Below are 20,355 nucleotides of genomic sequence, written 5' to 3'. Positions count from 1 at the left end.
CCTGTATTGTTAGCCTAACTGCTATTCCATTGACCTACCTGGCCTGTTACATAAAAGTCTTGGGCTTGGGCATAAATAAAACAAGACTTGTTTTTAAATCATAATCAAACATATATGGTTGTTCATTTAAAAAAAAATCAAACTCACTGTCACTCTTCCTTTCTTCTTATAACTCAATATCTCTCTAAAATAGTGGCTTCAAACTAGATTCAGAAAATGCTGAGAGCGGAAGGTAGGGCTGTCATTCTTTAATTAAACAGACTCTCACAGTTCTCATCTTCTATCATGAATCTAAAAGAGAGGTATGTCTGATATAAACTTTAGTATAATTTAATGTTTCTTGCATTTATGTTGGAATTTTTGTTGTATTTTTTTTAATCATCATTTGTCAGAAACTTACAGTGCTTGTTTGTGCCCATCAGTATTAAATCACAGGAAAGGAGGTTCCTGTGGACATGACCTTACATTTAGGACTTTTAATGCTAAATATCAGAACACAAGAACAGTATGTTTCCGTTGTGAGCTCAGTGAAGCCAACTCCCCACCCACATAAAAAATCCAAACAAACAGGCTGAGTGGTTAGTGCTTTGTTTGTGCCATTAAAATTTTTGTTTGTGCTGCTATGGTTTTTGAGATATTAAAGATTATTTTTTAGGTCATTGAGAGGTCATCATCCCCCCAGCTTGCTCCAAAACGAACCAGACTGGTCTACGTTTTTAGTGCTTTGTTTGCGCCGATTTGTGCCATTAAAATTTTTGTTTGTGCTCCTATAGTTTCTGAGATATGACGTGATGACAGCGGGTACACACACGGCATGGGAGGGTGAGCGGACTACGGGCCATCCCTGCTGCTGCGTTCAGCCTCACTGAGCTTCCTTTGTGTCGTTGTTGACCGTGAATGCGGCAGAGTTGGCCTAGCTTAGCTTTGGGCAGAACTGTGCTGCAAAAACAAAATCAATATTACTTGTATGTTCAGGTGCAGAAAAGATCATTTTGCACAAAAATGTGTAATGTGTTCCAAGTTCTTTGTAGTTTTTCAGCGTTATTCATTTTCCAAATAGAGATATTCAGGTCATGTGTGAAAATGCGTGTATTTACACATCGCAATAAGTATTTAGAACTAAATATAGTGCTAAAATATAGAGATAAATATTGCAATGTAAGTTTTTTACAGTGTTGTGCAGCCCTAGTTGTGTACCTTCTTTGGAACCACAGACTCCACACTTCTTTGAAGAGAGAAGTTCTACACTGAAGGCACCTTTTCATAGGATTGTTAGACATAAACACCTGCATCTGCCTGGCCATTACTGGAACGAGTTTAAGACCACTGCTGGAAACGACTGCTGTACAGAGGCAATGACAAGGTGTTGTCTCTGTGTTTTTCTTGCTCTGGCTTCCATAACATAATGCTGTTTGCATATATAATTATGTGAGTGTGTTTGCAGAGTGTTCTGGTCTATAACATCCCTACCAACAATCAGTTTAGAGTTATTATTAAGTCTAGCCTGTTTGTTTGTAGCTTGTGTGAGGATGTCAGAATAGTCAGAGACAACTCACATAGGCAATGAGAGAAGATCCAAAAAAGGAAAGCACAACAACGCATATGTGCATAGTCATTTATCAGCATGTGTGCGATGACAACGCTTAATTTGCTTCACTGTAATTAAACATTACAGTTACATTAAACTGTTTTGTTGCTTGAGCAATAAGCTTTTCTTGGTTTACAACTTTTAAAGTTAATATAAAAAAGAATTCTGTCTCATAAAAACATCATTTACTCTATTTAAGGGATCCTTGGATATGCAAACTTGGTTGCTAGTGAGTGACACACAAGCTTTACAAGTCAAGTGCACTACAACCTGTCACAGACTTCAGGTGTCTGTCTGTGCCTGTAAGTATTAATTTCAAGGACGTTCCTGGAAATGTGACCTTGTGTGTTAACAACCCCATAACACTGACCTCAAAAGTATGATATTACCAGCTATGTTACTGAGATGTCACTGAGCAGAATGGTGAGTTGATGAAATTTCCTGTTTGTTTTGGACCTTTATTGTGAAAGTTCCGAATGAAAGGAGTGTATCTTGTTTTAGCTTTGCATTTGATTGTGACAGAAGTTCTATTTCTTCAATCACAAATGTCCTGAAAATGAGTGAGGAACAGAATTTTTTTTTCATATTCATTCAGTTATTAATTTTCTGCCACTGATCCGAGTCCAAATCACAATGGTAGACTAAGCAGCTTATCTCACACTTCCCTATCCTCAGCCAAGTCCTCTTCTTCCTGGGGGATCCCGAGGCATTCCCAAGCCAGCTTGGAAATACAATCTCTCCAGCGTGTCCTGGGTTTAACTCTGGTGCTTCTCCCGGTTGGCGGTGCCTGGAAGACCTCCCTCAGGAGACATCCTTACCAGATGCCCAAACCACCTCAGCTGAGTCCTTTCCACACGAAGAAGCAGCTCTTTTATGAGTTCCTCCTAGATAGTCGAGCTTCTCAATGTTGTCCTGGAGTGTAAGCCCAGATACCCGATGGGAGAATCTCATTTCCACTGCTTGTATCTGCGACCTTTTGGTCTCATATACAGCTGGTAAAAGTATAGAACATGTTACCATTTTTCTCAGTAAATATATTGGTAAAGGTGCTACTGACATGAAATTTTCACCAGATGTCGGTAACAACCCAAGTATTCCACACATATAAATAAATCAAACCATAGATGTCCATAAATTACGTTATGTGTAATAATGTGAAATGACACACAGAAAAAGTATTGAACACCTGAATAAAGGGAGGTGCAAAAAGGCTTGGAAAGCCAAGACACAAGCTGAAATCTATCAGCAGTCAGAAAGCTGGTTCAGTCCTAACTGATTAAAAAGTGTCACACAAGAAACATCTCATGATGGGTAAAAACAAAGAGCTCTCAATATCTTCACAACCTTATTTTTGCAAAACATACAGCTGGCATTGACTACAGAAGGATTTAACTTCTGAATGGTCCAGTGAGCACTGTTGGGGCCATAATCTGAAACTGCAAAGAACAATATTTCACCACAAAACAGGCACGGCCAAGGGTTCCTTGTGAGATTTCTGTCAGAGGAGTGAAAAGAATTATTAGAAGAATTGTCCAAGAGCCAAGGGCCACTTGTGGGGAGCTTCAGAAAGACCTGGAACTAGCAGGTACAATTGTTTAAAAGAAAACAATAAGTTATGCACTCAATCGCCCTGGCCTGTATGCACACTCACCACGCAAAACTCCACTGCTGAAGCAAAAGCATGCTGAAGCTCATTTGCTGTACAACATTTAGACAAGCCTGTAAAATACTGAGAGAATACAATCTGGTCAGATGAACCCTTTGGATGCCATAATATACACCATGTCTGGAGGCCAAAAGGCATTGTACATCACCCCAAAAACACCATACCAACAGTGAACTTTGAAGGTGGGAACATCATGGTGTGGTGCTGTTTTTCAGGATAGACTACTGACAAACTTCATATAATTGAAGGAAGGATGAATGGAAAAATGTACATAGACATTCTTGATAAAAATCTGCTGACATCCACCAGGATGATGTCAATGAAACAAGGGTGGACATTTCAGCAAGACAATGATCCCAAAGAGACAGCCAAGGAAACTCAAATGGTTTCAGAAAATGAAAATACAGCTGCTGGAATCACCTGACTTGAATCCAACAGAAAATCTATGTAAATAACGAGAAATCAGAGTTCATAGAAGAGGTCCACAGAACCTTCAAGATTTGAAGACTGTTGGTGTGGAAGAATGGTACAAAATCACACCTGAACAATTGAATGTGACTAGTTTCTTCATACAGGAGGTGTCTTGAAGCTGTCATTACCAACAAAGGCTTTTGTACGAAGTATTACATAAATTTCAGTAAGCGTGTTCAATACTTTCCCCCGTGTCATTCCATTTTATTCCACATAACTTTTGTTTTGGTTTCTTTGTATGTGTGGAATACTTGGGTTGTTAAAAACACTGCATTTACCAAGCGAGCAATACCAATATGATCCGTCTGTTCATCTGTAGATGACCCATGGTCACTGAGATACAGTCATTAAATGACATGAATGAGAAGCAGTGTGCTCTGATGTCCACAACTACTGGTTGTGGACATCAACCAGTGGACTAATCTGGTGAAAATTTCACATCAATAGCACCTTTAGAAATATATTTACTGAGAAAAATGGTGACATGTCTAATACTTTTGTTGATCGCTATACACACAAACATATATAGATATCTATATATAGATATCTATATATATAGATTTTCACAGGTGCTGAAATACTTATTTGCAGCAGTAGCATACAAATAAATTATTAAAAAAATCATACATTGTGATTTCAGCATTTTTTTTTTTTTTTTTAGATTATGTCTCTCACAGTGGACATGCACCTAAGATGAAAATTTCAGACCCCTCCATGATTTCTAAGTGGGAGAACTTGCAAAATCGCAGGGTGTTCAAATACTTATTTTCCTCACTGTATATATATATATATATATATATATATATATATATATATATATATATATATATATATATATATATATATATATATCAGAAAAAAGTCTTGTTTTAACAAACTGTGCGGACGTCATACAAATTCCATAAAAGAAAAGCCCAAGGTCAAATTTAAGCCTTACTTTATGGTGAGAGTGCTAACCACCTATACCACTGCCTTGCCCACTGCAAGGAAATTACAACAGCCACACAATTCTCTCTGAGGGTGAGGAATGAGGGTAAGTGTGACAAATGTTTAGTTGTTTAGTTTAGAAGGAGGGGGCACAAATGACAGCTAAATTATGCATCAGCACATATGGCTGGGTAGAATCATGGTCTAACCAAAGTTGAGATGGTTAATTATTGGCCTGAAGGGAAAGCAGAGCAAGCCCTGCATGACATAACTTGGGAGACATAGGCTGTATATAAGCAAAGAATGGTAGCAGCTTAATCTTCCTTTCGATGTATTTTCTGTCTAAAATTGTTATATTGTACAGTATTCTAAATGTTGCATCTTATAGTACTGTCAGGGTTTGGAGTTTTTGCATGAAGTTTGTTGTGTCCTGTTTAGTTAGGTTGTTTGATGTTGTTGTATGTGATTTCTCTTGCTGGGTTTTTCCTGCTTGGGCTTTGTCTGTCTCTCTTGGTGAAGTGCAGAGCACACTGTGTGACCACACCCTTATTCTGGTGCTATTCACACACCTGTTCCTAATCTGTAGCTTATCACCAAGGTTTATATAAGCTTCAAGGTTTGCACTGTTAAGTCGCCGGATCGTGGTGCTTTAAGCCATTGCTTCATAGTCCTGTTCCGTATCTTTTGTCTTGAACTGTTTTCTAGCTGTGTATTTCGGTCTGCTGGCCTGTTTTTTGGACCACGCCCTTGCCTAATGTTTCTGACACTGTTGCTGATTTTTGACTGCATCTCCGTGTACCAGACCCTGCTTTTTGTACCAGTAAAACTCTTTTATTGAATCCCATCTGAGTCTGAGCTCTGCACTTTCTGTACACATTCTGTACCACTGGTTGTGACATTTAAGTGCGCAAAGAGCCATGGCAGAATACAAACAGCAACAGAAGCCAAAAAACTAGTTCAATTAATTTTGATACTCCCTTATCTGTATACTCCTGTTAGTCTAACAGATCACCTGACTAAACAGACTGTCAGAAAAAAAAGGTTGTTGGGTTTCACAACAATGGTCACGGCCTAGCTGTAAGGCCCTACCTTAATCATATACACAAAGGAAGCCTGTCAGAGGCCTTGAAATATTTATGGCAATGAAATCTTCTCTCTCTCTCTCTCACCCTCCCTACAGTCAGCTCACCCAGTATCTTGCAAGTGCTATCAAATGACAGCTGACAGGGCCATAGTGGCAGCTCTGTAACCCCAGTCATTCAACAGGATGACTGACAGTTTAGATGTGACTGAACAGCAAGGTGACCATATTCCAAATCAAACATATTAAAACACATGAAATAAAAATCGAAAAAAGGTGATACTTACTTGCAACAAGTAACTGAAGTCTGAAAGATAACTACGAGGGCTGTCCATAAAGTATAGGTCCTTTTTATTTTTTTCAAAAACTATATGGATTTCATTCATATGTTTTTACGTCAGACATGCTTGAACCCTCGTGCGCATGCGTGAGTTTTTCCACGCCTGTCGGTGACGTCATTCGCCTGTGAGCACTCCTTGTGGGAGGAGTCGTCCAGCCCCTCGTCAGAATTCCTTTGTCTGAGAAGTTGCTGAGAGACTGGCGCTTTGTTTGATCAAAATTTTTTCTAAACCTGTGAGACACATCGAAGTGGACACGGTTCGAAAAATTAAGCTGGTTTTCGGTGAAAATTTTAACGGCTGATGAGAGATTTTGAGGTGATACTGTCGCTTTAAGGACTTCCCACGGAGCGAGATGTCGTGCAGCATTCCCAGGCGCCATCGTCAGCCTGTTTCAAGCTGAAAACCTCCACTTTTCAGGCTCTATTGATCCAGGACGTCGTGAGAAAACAGAGAAGTTTCAGAAGAAGTCGGTTTCAGCATTTTATCCGGATACTCCACTGTTAAAGGAGATTTTTTTAATGAAAGACGTGCGGACGGGTCCATGCGTCGGGACGCAGCCAGCGCGGTGCGACGGTACAGGAAAAACACCTCCGTGTTGATAACCATTTGTAAAATCCAGACGGCTTTTGATGGCTTTCAGTGGAGTGAGTATATGAGAAATTGCATAACAGCTGGACATGTTCCAACTTGTCGTTAAGGCTTCCAACGGAGGTGTTTTTCCTGTGGCAGAGCGTTGCGGCGGCTGCGAGCCGACGCTGCAATCCACCTGCACGTCTTTCATTAAAAAAATCTCCTTTAACAGTGGAATATCTGGATAAAATGCTGAAACCGACTTCTTCTGAAACTTCTCTGTTCTCTCACGACGTCCTGGATCAGTAGAGCCTGAAATGTGGAGGTTTTCAGCTTGAAACAGGCTGACGACAGCGCCTGGGAGTGCTGCACGACGTCTCGCTCCGTGGGAAGTCCTTAAAGTGACAGTATCACTTCAAAATCTCTCATCAGCCGTTAAAATTTTCACCGAAAACCAGCTTAATTTTTCGAACCGTGTCCACTTCGATGTGTCTCACAGGTTTAGAAAAAGTTTGATCAAACAAAGCGCCAGTCTCTCAGCAACTTCTCAGACAAAGGAATTCCGACGAGGGGCTGGACGACTCCTCCCACAAGGAGTCCTCACAGGCGAATGACGTCACCGACAGGCGTGGAAAAACTCACGCATGCGCACGAGGGTTCAAGCATGTCTGACGTAAAAACATATGAATGAAATCCATATAGTTTTTGAAAAAAATAAAAAGGACCTATACTTTATGGACAGCCCTCGTATTATACAAATAATGAATGTTTATGAGTTCAATGGTATGAATATTTCATGAAAGACGGAACATTTCATCTTTCAATGAATGAAGTACTCATTCCATTGAATGAATAAAGAAACATTCATTATGTTTTATATAACAGCTAAAATAGATCCTTGTCATTTGATATTTTATTAATTTATAAACAACAGAAAAGGGACTTACATTTTGGTGTGCGTCACTGGTTCTTTGATGTCAGCAGTCCAAGACGAACTTTACATAGGAGTCATTTATGGAGGTACCTTACTAAAAGCCAGACATCAACCAATAGCACTGCAAATTTTCACTGAATTTCAATATTGTTTATGGTCATCTTGTAGGTGGTAGACCCTAACAAGTAAGGTGTCATTTGAAGTTGCATTCATTGTCCAATACTATAAAAATATTGAGATATTGTGGGTGTTTGTAATGTATGCCTATTATATGTTATGTGACCATTCGGTTTGCATACATTCATGTTTATAAATAATCTTGCCAAACTGCAGTTTTGTTTGTTTCTGTGAAACAACATGGGATATTAATGCTTCTTTTGACAACTCATTTGCTGTCATATCTGTTCTGAGAGTTCAGATATTAAAGCTCCAAGACAACATGTGTTTACAGCTAATATGCAGCTTCAATTTTTCTGCTTCTGAATAATCATTCCTAAAAGTCCCCTGAAAAATTTGATACCACACTTGATGGATACTGGGTGCATGGAGGTCATAAATGGAATACTGCACTTTATTCATGAATGGCAACATCTCTGAAGTTTATTTGTGAACATAAACTCATATGTATGTTCCAGATGTCAAGGGTTCTGAAAAATAGAGTGAAGTCAAGCTGTGTGTCTGTTTGTGGTAGGGACTTATACCGGTGTCATGCTCAATTTGTCCCGCTGCCATATTCGTTAAGTCCTGCTACGAGATTTCGCAAAGCTTTCAACTCTGCCAAATAGCTTTGAACATTCCCAAAGTGGTCCTCCTGAGTTCTCTATCGATCATGAAGTGAAGCAAAAAGTTCTTCCTATCCAAAGCAAACAATAAATTGGACTTACTTGAGCAAAAAAATGTACGAGGTCTATTAGAAAAGTATCCTACCTTATTATTTTTTTCAAAAACCATATGGATTTGATTCATATGTTTTTACGTCAGCCAAGCTTGAACCTTCGTGCGCATGCGTGAGTTTTTCCACGCCTGTCGGCTGCGTCATTCGCCTGTGAGCACGCCTTGTGGGAGGAGTGGTCCAGCCCCCTCGTCGGATTTTCATTGTCAGGAAATAACGGAATGATTTGGGCTTTTTTTCCATCAGAATTTTTTCAGAAACTGTTAGAGACAAGCAGCTGGAAACCATTCAAAAAATTTATCTGGCTTTCGGTGAAAATTTTACGGGCTTCACAGAGAATAAGGACTGTTACTACAGCTTTAAGGACGCCCCACAATGGCGCACGGCGCGCCGCGCTCCGAGCCGCCATCGAGAGGCAGAATACACCACATCATTTCTAAACGGATGGCTGTGTGGAGCTGGGACCATCGTGAGCAATTTCTCTGGTTATCACAAGAGCTGGACATCAGCCATTTTCCGGCAGATTTCACTTTTAACAAGAGATTTTGTCATGGAAAGCCGCACGGAGGCTTCGCGCGTCAGGACCGATTCGCTGATCGAGCGAGACAAAGGAACACCTCCGTTTCGGAGTGCCAGGAGACAAGTTGGGACATGCCTATCTTGGCTTTCAATGCTTACCAGCCCAGTGAGTATAAGAGAAATTGTGGAGAGTGAGGATTGTGGTAGCAGGAAAAAAACTGTACTTGTTTCCATTACAACTTTCCATTCATGACATAAAAATCAAGTCACAGTGAGAACACAATTAAGCAAAATTTGAAACTGTACAGCAATGCATGTAAGCTGATTGAACAATATTCAATTAAAACCTCTTTGAACTGTTGCTTAATAGCAGAATGTTTGTCATTCATAGCTGTGTAGATTCAAAACAATGAGGTTCTAGATGACATGAGATAACTTTGTTTTTCATTGTTTTGTTGTGCTAATGGAGGAACTGTTTTTTACATGAAGCATACTTCAAGTAGTTGTGACACCAGAAGCAAGCATTCAGCTTCCTCATGAAGTCCAAGAAATCTCAGAGCTCATCCTTTTCCTCCACTCATGACCATTTAAACTTGTTTTTGATGATGTCATCAGTCAGCGGAACGTTATCATGTCTTTACCATGCCATTGTTCCAAATGCCAGTGTCCTAACACTCAAACCATCTGAAAAGGCTGTATGTAGTAAGCGACAAGTTAAATATGATGCAAATGTTATATTTCGTTACCTTGTTATATTTCATGTCATTTGATGTTATGCATTGGTCATAAATAATGTTTAAAAGGTTCCAAAACATATTAATGTTGGATGAACAGAACATGAACTCCCCCCACCTCCTCCTCATACCCTTCCTCCCGCCCCCTCCTCTCTGTGCAGCAACAGTTGGTTTAAACCACTCCTACATTACACAGAAAGTGCAGTTACGAACACTTATTTGATTAATCACTGCTCTGCTTTTCAGACTTTTTTCTCTTTGTTCAACTTTGCACTGACATTTGAGACCGAATGCAGCTGAGAGACAGGGAAAGCAAGCTGTGTGTGTGTGTGTGTGTGTGTGTGTGTGTGTGTGTGTGTGTGTGTGTGTGTGTGTGTGTGTGTGTGTGTGTGTGTGTGTGTGTGTGTGTGTGTGTGTGTATCTGTTCATTCCAACACCACACAGATGAGTAAGGAAAAACATGCACAATCACAATTGTGCACAGAATTGGGTTCATTTATCCTAAAACAGTTGATCAGAAAAACACTTCTGCTGCTTCAGGAACTTCACTGAATAATAATTACTCACTGAATCACTGAATAATTTTAAAGAAAAAAAGTGCTTCTTCCTTATCTTATCTTTTCCTAGGCATCAGTTTCTACATTTTTTTTAAAGTAAAGTCAACTTGTCAGGTTTCACACTGTATATATGCGGGTACCTGACAAAAAATGGAAAACACACATTACCTTGATGACTGGGTGGCCGCCGGATGCTGCTTTGACAGCTCCTCTGCTGCCTTCAGTCTCATAATGTGCTCGGTGGTGGGCCTTGGGTTGTACTTCTATCTTAAGTTCGTACTGGCCAAACTGATTTGGCAGTGGCCAATCCAGAGGAGGCAGTGAAGAAGTCCTGAATAGAATACCACATAAAAGTACAAGCACATAAAAATCACAAAGACCATTAATTTGCACATTTCTCCTTAAACCTTTCACACGGTTTTTTTTTTTTTTTTTTAGCATGTTTGTCAAATTAGTTCAAAGTGTCACCTTGATTGAATGCTGTAAATACTATTTTAAGTTAGGTCAAGGATTATCAACTGTAGTTGCGCAGTGCCACGTTTACTGCGCACTGCCACATCTTTATGGAATGACACCACAGCATCACACAATTTTCCAACATCATATGGTTTTAAATTGGATGAATATGTACTTAGGACACAAAAAACTTTATTCGCATTGTCATTATGAGGTATTGTGTGCATAATTTTAAGGGAAAAATGGATTTCATTCATTTTGGAATAAGGTTGTAACATAAAATGTTCAAAAAGTGAAGCGCTATGAATACTTATGTGAATGCACTGTACATTTTCCTTTCAGGTAGTAGAACAGGGGTGGCCAAATTCAGTCCTCGAGAGCCACATTCCTGACACTCTTAGTTGTCTCCCTGCTCCAACACACCTGAATCCAATGAAAGGCTCATTAAAAGTCTGCTAATGAGTCTTTTCTTTGGATTCAGGTGTGTTGGAGCAGGGAGACAACTAAAAGTGTCAGGAATGTGGCTCTCGAGGACCAAACTTGGCCACCCCTGTAGTAGAATGTTTCACAGTTTGAGCTGATGTTTTGTTCGATGGCTAGTTTTGCAAAATACACCCTGACAAATGTATTTAAGAGGTTAATTGCTTTAACATAGGGGCAACTGTTTCAAATTTGTACCAATATCAGTAGTAGGGCTGCAACTAACAATTATTTTCATTATCAATTAATCTGTTGATTTTCTTAACTAACTGATTCATTGTGTGTTCCATAAAATTCAGAAAAAGGTGAAAAATGTCCATCAGTGCTTCACAAAGCCCAACATCCTCAAATGTGTTTTTTTTTTTTTCAAAAACCAAAACCATTCTGTTTACTGTCAGAGAGGAGTAAATAAAGCAAAATAAAACCAGACAACATTCACATTTTACAAGCTGAAATTAAATAATTTGTTTTTTAATCACTCAAATGATAAATCAATTATGAAAATAAAGGGTGATTAATTTAATAGTTGATTAAGTACTGATTAACTCATTAATTGTTGCAGCTCTAATTGGCAGATACTGAGAGTTCCATTATTGGTACCGTCTCTGACATGAAAAAGTGGTATTGTGCCATCGCTAGTACAAAGAATATTTAAGCAAGCTCAGTAATAACAATTTCTTCAGAAACTCTTCACATTTTCCATTCTTTCATTTATTCTGTGGAGGTACACTACATATGTTCATACCTGTGACATCACTGCATTGGGCTCAGCAGACAATGTTCACTAAACCATACAGCTGCCAAAATACATGGTTTTCCCCTTTCATGGTCTGAGGCAGAATAAAAGCTGCTAAATGTGGCTAAAACATGCAGTGTACTCAGCCCCACCAGACAGTGAATCACTGGAATGCCCACATACATTAATGCAGTACGAAAACCATAACGTTTGTAATAGGTCATGTTCACAGATGAAGCATGAATCACTTTCTAGAGGGAATGTTTCTTTGTGAGTCGCCCATTTAGCATGTGGGTCAGTAGCAACGGGTGGAATACAAGTGAACACAGAATGAAAAGAGTCGATTCAAGTGAGTAAATGACAGCGTGTGCTTGACTCTGTGTGCATGTGTGAGGAGCCACAGGGCCTGGCGTGTGTTTATCCTCCCTGAAGCATTTTTTTTTTAAATTCATGCAGGCCACAATCATATTTGAACAGCTGTACTCAAAAATAAACCACTCAAAGGCCTTCTCCACATAAAAAGTGTGTTACTGTAGGTCACTTACTACAGCGCCTAAAGAAAAAGAATCACCCCATTGGGCTTTAAAATACATTTTTGTATCACATCAAATCAATTACCAAAGATGAATTAAAATAAATAAAAATTTAAAAAAGAAAAAAAAAATTAAACGTATACAAAAATTAAAACCTACTATCTTTATGAGAAATCTCAACAGCAATGTAAAATGTCTACAAGTAATTACTTTCAGCTTCGCTCTTGAGGTTGGGGTTGCCACAGTAGATCAGATAATTATCTGCATGTTGATTTGGCACAGGTTTTACCCTAGATGCCTTTCCCGACACAGCTCCACATTACTTGGAGAATGAGCAGAGTAGACTTTAATGGGGAACCTTCCATTATGGAAGCAAGTGCACTGACCACTTGGCTATGGCGTCAGATCAGTGACAAAACCCCACTCACATAAAAAATGCGTTCACATGTAGATATTAACTGCGCCTGCGCAAATAATCACTCCACGCATGCGAAAAGGTGCATACAGCTATTTCAGGATTTTGTACAGGACCTATTTTGTTTGGATTTGATTAATAAATAAATTCTTTATTTTTTTTTTTTAAGGAGACACCGTTGTGTCCTTCAGGTAGGTGGTGGCATCATGTTTTGCATGTGATTTAAAAGGTTAGAATTTGTCATCTGACGGTTAATAATCACATTAGTACCTTTGATCGGTTTGGGTGTACAGAGTCAGTTTGTAGAAGCGCCGGTGTCAGGAGGTGATTTTTAGGACTTTCTGTAATTAGTTATGAAATAATGCTGAATTTATGTGGAAATGATTGTTGTACAGAAGCTTCAGAGGTCTGTCACTGAGAGACGATTGGAGTGAAGTTTTAAGCAGAAACGAGTTGATAATCGCTTAACGCCATTGTCTCCAACTGACTTCCCGTCAGAGAGGAGGGCTGTCAATCAAACCTCGCTCTCCAGAGACAGCCAATCACAGCAGAGTCAGTGCCATCCTGGTTCCGTCCCTCATAGTGCCATAATCCCGCCCCCATAGTGCCATAAGTTTCAAACGAGTGAGCAGGAATTCTCTGTGCGCGAGCAGAAATAAACTTCACGCGAGCAGAAATCAAGTTTGAGGGGAGTGCTGGTCATTGCGCACAGCACCTTTGTGCGCATGCACAGAGATAATTTACGCACGCGCAGCTAATATCTACGCGTGAATGCATTTTTTACGCGACTGGGGTTTTGTCACTGATCTGAAGCCATACTTGGCCACCACTGTAAACTGAATACAAGTATAAAACAAAACAGTCACTATTCTAACACAACTAAAAGGTAATAAGTTCAGCAGTTTTGTAGTTGACATCTGAAATAAATGCAGTATGAATAAACCTGTTCCTGGATGCTCCAACTTGTGATGGGTCAGTGCTTTTGCAAAGCCATGAACATGAGAGAGCACTGGATGCAACGCTATGAAAAGTTGATTGAAAAGCACAAGTCAGGGGATGAATGTAACAAAATTCACTGATTTTGTCTTTTATAATCGAAATCCGCTATATATACAAAACGAACAAAATCTGCTATATGTAGAAAACAGATAAAATTCACAGATTAGTTACAGTCAAGAGGCGCCGAGCGAGCTACGGGGAATCGCCAGCACCAATTAGGCATCCATATTTCCTTGATTAAAAGCCTGACCTTGAATAGAGACCTGCCTCATTTACTGGTAACAGCCGAATCAAAACTTGTCTGAAAAAAATAAGTGTCTTTTGAATGCATATAATGCATTCAAAAGACACTTGAGTAAGATGAGTAATAACCAAGTCACTGTTTTTTCCAAGTCCGCTGTGGAGTGGTATCCTAAAGCCTGATTTATTATGCTTCTACAAGTCCATAATTCCGTAGCCATGATGTCGATGTGCTCATGACCCTTTTAAGATACTCCGTCATGTTGGTGGGGGTTCTAATGCAATTTAACACAGGAACAGTGGCTTTTTTTGGGGGGGGTATCAAATTGTCCCTCAACAAGTGCCAATTCTTCATACAATCATCAACCTCCAAACCAATGTTATGGTACGTGTAATTTCCCTTCATGAATTGCAGGTCATTTCAGTATCTTTGTAGTTTTTAGACTCCATGTTGTAAAGTTGGTCATATTGGTGGACCTTTCTCAGGGTTCTAGCTAGGATAAAATTTTAGCGTAGTGGTAATGTTGAGGGAGTGAAGCGACCGAGGGGTGGGGGGGGGCTGCGGAAGGGGAGCAGCTTTTGAAAATGTAAGCTAAAAATTGGCCATTCTAGGGGTACCCAAAGGGGAAAAGCCAGGTACGACAGCTCAAGTCCCTTCATCATGTCCAGAAGGCTGGGGAAGTTTGTTGAGTGGGCAATCTCATTCTGGGTTAGCCAGTACATGGCCCTCAGTGAGGTAGTCGGAGTCCGTGGACATTTTTAAGTCAAGACTTAAAACCTATTTTTATTCTCTTTCATATGAGTAGTTTTTATTTTATGTTTTATTCTTTTACTTCTGTTTTTAATTAGGTATTTGATTTTTTTTTATATATTTATTTTAATTTTTTTATGTTGAACTGTTCTGTGTGAGGCACCTTGAGATGGCTTTTGTTGTAATTTGGCACTTTATAAGCTGATTAAATTGAAAGTGAACATTTTATTGAATCTTAAAGTAAATAAATATGAAATTGGTTACTGGATCCTTAACCCCTTAACGCCTGAATTTATATAGCTGTATATAAAAAAATGTTTTGTGTGTGTTTTTGCCTTTAAGTAGATGGTAAATAATGCTGAGATTATTAATTTCATTTTTGCACAAAAATTAAATATTAATTTTGGTATTTTGGTAATGACTTTATGTTATAATGCTATAATAATAATAATGGTATGTTGCAAATTTGCGACAACAGGCATACTGGTCAATTTGGTATGTTGCATATTTGAGTCAAATATTGTAGCATATATGCGACGATAGGCGTTAAGGGGTTAAACTCTGGACATAATAAACTCTACATGGTGGACATAAACTGAAATAAAATCTGTTAGTTTTTGTGAAAAGCATTTCCTTTCAAACACTATTATTGGCATGAATGTCTTTCCATATCTGAGCTGAGCTCTTACAGCTTGATGCGCGTCAGGTTCATAAAGAATGCAGGACATCTCATTTTGGGAGGAAAAAACGTTTTAGTGGATTGTAGTTTATTGTCTGTATTGCAACATTTGTGAGAGGTGTCATTATATTTAAAGCGGCAATTCGTTTTCAAGTTAATAATTCCGAGTGAACGCTGTCTCAGCAGAGAGCTGCGCAGCGTTTGAAGCTGTGACAACGGAACGGTGGACGATTCTTGTTTGTTGACTGCAACAAGACAAGAGTCCCAGGCAGTGACTTTAATACACACAAAAGTGACTCATGATATTTTAATAGCTTTAAGAGGGGTTAAGAAGCAGACTTACCGCTTCAGAAGCTCAGCAAATCAAAGAGCCACGAGCCATTGAATCGAAGCACTGATTCACGCTTCAAACTGGAGTCGCGCTGCAGAAACGGTTGATTGCAGACCCGTTATGCTGTATTGAAAATAAGCGTAATGGTCCAAAATTATAGCGTAACGGGCCGTAACGCAAGTTTGCGCTAGCAAGAACCCTGCTTTCTGCCAAAAGTTCCTCTATTTGATCCATGCTTGAAATGTAATCGGTGTTCAATTAAAAGAAAGAGTAACAGAAGGACGTTAATTCTTGTATTGTCTGCTCTTTATAATAGCGATTAAATATTTTAACAGACAGAACGAAATCCATTTGTTTCATCATTTCCAACACAGACGATCAAGTCATCAGGTCTCACTTACAAATCATTACCAGTAACATGATTGCCTTACATTTAAAGTTTTGAAACATTGTTCTTATAATGCTCTGTCTTTATTTTGTCCTTATACATTTTTGTCGATTTACATACATTTGTATAACATGTGACTGCTTCCCCTGCTGTGTGAGCACGATGTGGTATCACACCCCTCATGTGGTTACACTGTGTTCGTGCGCATGCACATGAGCATGCACGAACAGCTGTCTGACTGTCTGTCCCTCCCGGCAGTGGCTGGAAGTTTTCTCTGTTCGCCAAATCATTTTTTTCTGGCCAGTTTCTGCGTCATTCGACCAACTTTGTGTTATGTGTGAAGAGGCCATAACGTTAGCAGCTACATACCATTCATGCACGCGCTGGGACATTTTCCTTAAAGCTAGGTAAATGCTGTCACAAACACTCGGAAGAATGAGTACTCACAAGTACTTCTTTCCATAGCTATTTGTTGCAAATGCCATATTTACTTTTAATTTAACCAGGTTAGTCCCATTGAGATTGAGACCTTTTTTGCAAGGGAGACCTGGACAATTAGAAAGTTTCCAATTCACCTAACCTCCATGTCTTCAAATGTGGGAGAAAACCGGAGCACCCAGGGGAAACCCACACAAACATGGGGAGAACATGCAAATTCCACACAGAAAGGCCACAGGTGGGAATTGAACACATGACCTTCTTGCGTTGAGGCAACACTGCCAACCACTAAGTCAATGTGCTGCCGTATGTACTTACATATACTTTGAGACCGGTCACGGAAGTGCACAAAGTAATTCCGGTGTATCATCGGATGGTCACTAACAGCCTAAATCTAAGTTATGATTTCAGCGCGACATATCCTTTAAATTAAAGACATGTGAGTCAGGCTTTTAGTGGAGACATTTGACTTTGTTGGCAGGTTTTTGTTTTTTTGTTCTTGTGTGTTAGTTTTTTTTCCAGACTGGCATCAAATCAAGATGAAAAACTATTTTGACTCTAAAGATTGCTAATCTGAAGTTTGAATTGAGCCCAAGTTCTCAAACCACAGGACAAGGAAATCCCCCCTGAAAAACCACTTTAGAATTGTAATTTTACCAAAAATGCAATCTGGATAGCTTGAGCAAATAACATAATTTTAGGAAAATATAATGCTCTGGGCCAGTATCACTATTTTTGTTTAATCAAACAATAAAAGTGTTCATGTGCAGGGTTCTAGCTAGGTCAATTTTAGTGCCGGTGTCGCAGACCGAACGGTCCCCCCCCCCCTAAAAATTGGTCCACCCTGCCTCCACTGTGCATGCGTCATTTCGGACCACAGGAGCACGTCTAAGACAGAGTCTCTTCACCAAAAGTGATCAAATGGATTAATGGGATTATTAACCATCAGATGACAAAGTAAAACCTCTTAAATCATTCTAAAGTCAGTTTTTAAGCAGAAACGAGGCCGTTTTAAGCAGAAAACTCTACGTTGCTTTGAAATGACCAACACACATTGAACGCATCAGCTAGTAGCTCATGTAGCCACGGCGCTCTAATCGCTTCATCCATCTGTTATGACGAAATAATGCTGAATTTATGTGGAAATAATTGTTGTAAAAAAGCTTCAGATAGCCTATCTGTCGCTGAGATAGATGATGACTGGAGTGCAGTTGTACGCAGAAACGAGGTGTTAATCCGTGAACCGCATGCACAGTGAAGGCAGGGCGGACCAATTTTTAGGGGGGACCGACCGTTTGGTCTGTGACACCGGTGTCGCCCCTAAAGATCGGTCTGCCTTTTGCATCTGTGCATGCGTCATTAGCCGTGAACCACTGCTAATGACGTTTATTACTTTAATTACTGGTTTAAAATTACAAAACTATGAAGCTTGAAATATGATCGAATTGGTACATTTTTAGCAACATTCAAGCTTTCAGAAATTCTGTACTGGGTGGCACAGCCAATTTGAACATGAGAGCCGGGCGGAAATTTGCAGTACCAGGCGGGGCCGCCTGGCGTCGCCCACCGTGGCTAGAACCCTGTTCATGTGCTCAAATACTCTACATATTGTATGTGTCCATCACAAACTCAAGTCCAGTTATTCTGTCACTTGATAAAGTCACAGTATCACATTGTTCGAATTCAGAGTCACAACTTTGTGACAAATGTGTGAAAAAAATATTTCATAATAAAAATTGCACTTCTTAGGGCCCCTTCACACATACTACGAATGTGGTTGAACTGCACATGAATTGCGCACGAAGCAGGAATCGTATGCAATAAGTGGAAAATCGGATCTGCCTCCAACACCTCATACACCTGTTGCTACAACTATTTGCACACACCAACGGCTGAAAGACAGAGTGTGCGCTGTGAGAACCCATTTGATCCCCTCGTGGCAGGTGTCATCCAAATTCCAGGTGATATACACACAAACATCTAACACCGCTCGCTTGGCACTTAGAAAATATGTGGCCATTCACGCTATCATCACGAAAACAGTCAACAGACGATCACTTTCGAGCTGGTGGTGAAATCTGTCTAACTGCCTCCACGACTGTGAAGTTGCCAAGTGCACATGAGGCGTGCCAGAGTGTCGGCTCCCCCCCACAACACATGTGCGTGTGTTTCGCACCCCCCTCCCCGCTCCCCCCAACACATGGTATGCATGGAGTTCGCGCGCACCCCACCAGGTGAGGTGCCTCTCATCTGATCAGAGTGACACCCTGATCTGTACGCGGAACGGATGGGGGCGTGACTGGCTGACAACAGCTGTTGAGACATTTCTGGTCCTGGACGTCACAGCTGCAGAACACGTACCATGTTTTGACGGACACGAGTGTGTGTACTTGCTGTCCTTAAGTGCAAACACATAAAAACATATATCGCTGTTGCGATGGGCTGTAGAAAGGGACCATCAGTTTATGTGGACACGCAACAGGCGGTCTGAATGTCACGTCTGTCTGACAGGACGTGTGCCATGCCGGCCCGACACGCGTGTCCTATGAGCGGCGCGCCATAGGACCATATGACAAGCCAACAGTGCGACAAATACACCACTTTCAGTCATGTATCAGCAGAAATACACCGTAACAAATGCCGTTTGGTCAGTTATCACAGCGCTTTTTCTCTTTTTTTAAAAAAATATGTTTATCTGCTTGTTGATTTTAGCCATTTCTGTTCTTGTTATAAGACAGCGATTGTAGGGCAGTGGTAAAGTTTCCGTCTGGTAATCAGAGCTTTTGTAAATTGCAGGTTTGAATCCTGTGAGTGGCATTTATTTTTTTTAATTAACCCTCTGGGGCCGACGCCATTGTATAGAATGGCTGAGACCAAGTTTTACTAAATTATAAATAACTTTTTAATGATATGAGATAGAAACTTACTCTTTTTTTTTGCTGAAAAGTTAACTCTGCGGACCTTTGAGCCAGCCATCCACCATCTTTGTACTCCTCATAGAAGCTGTGTGATGATGTGCGCAGTGTGAGTGTCCAATCGGAATTGGTTCACCGTCACATGGTTTTCCAAAATCCAATCGTAGGTTAGATGTACCTCACGTGATACACCAAAGATTGTTTTTAGGAGTGATGTGTTACTAGCTGGCCCGTTTGAATAGCCCCCTGGCTGCTGGCTCCAATGCGCCCTGCGCCATTATGCACAGCAATCAGTGAAAGTGAACAGACGAAGCAGACGAAGAGCCTCTCATACAATCTCACTTACTCAAACAAAGAGTGTGTGAGTATCAGGACTGCTCCATTAGTTTGTCTGTGAATGTTACAATAAGCAATATCCAACTGCTGTTAAGAAAAAAGTCATATCTTTATCAACCCATACCCTTTAAATTTCAGACGTGTGAAAAAAATATATGATGTTGCAAAAACAAAAAAAAAACTGCTTCAACTTCGCGTTGAAAGGAGCCAGCTGAGGTGGTTCGGGCATGCCTCCTGGGTGCCTCCCAAGGGAGGTCTTCCAGGCACATCCATCTGGGAAGAGACCCCGGGGAAGACCCAGGACTAGGTGGAGAGATTATATCTCCAAACTGGCCAGAGAACGCCTCGGGATCCCCCAGTCAGAGGTGGTCAGTGTGG

At 40.2% G+C, this 20,355-nt stretch overlaps 1 protein-coding gene across 1 annotated transcript in view; it reads right to left on the bottom strand.

Annotated features, from left to right (window-relative positions):
- Positions 1 to 20,355, bottom strand: part of nfatc3a (nuclear factor of activated T cells 3a) — a 256,776-nt gene that overhangs the window by 110,157 nt on the left and 126,264 nt on the right. Inside the window, exon 3 of the mRNA XM_034187268.1 lies at positions 10,449 to 10,611. Coding sequence (XP_034043159.1) covers positions 10,449 to 10,611 — 163 coding nt within the window. The remainder of the gene's footprint in view (positions 1 to 10,448; positions 10,612 to 20,355) is intronic.

The sequence above is a fragment of the Thalassophryne amazonica genome, chromosome 2 (assembly GCF_902500255.1).
Source record: "Thalassophryne amazonica chromosome 2, fThaAma1.1, whole genome shotgun sequence".
In the NCBI taxonomy this organism is placed as follows: domain Eukaryota; kingdom Metazoa; phylum Chordata; class Actinopteri; order Batrachoidiformes; family Batrachoididae; genus Thalassophryne; species Thalassophryne amazonica.
The sequence above is the reverse complement of the archived record's forward strand: the minus strand, read 5'-3'. Positions and strand labels throughout refer to the sequence as shown.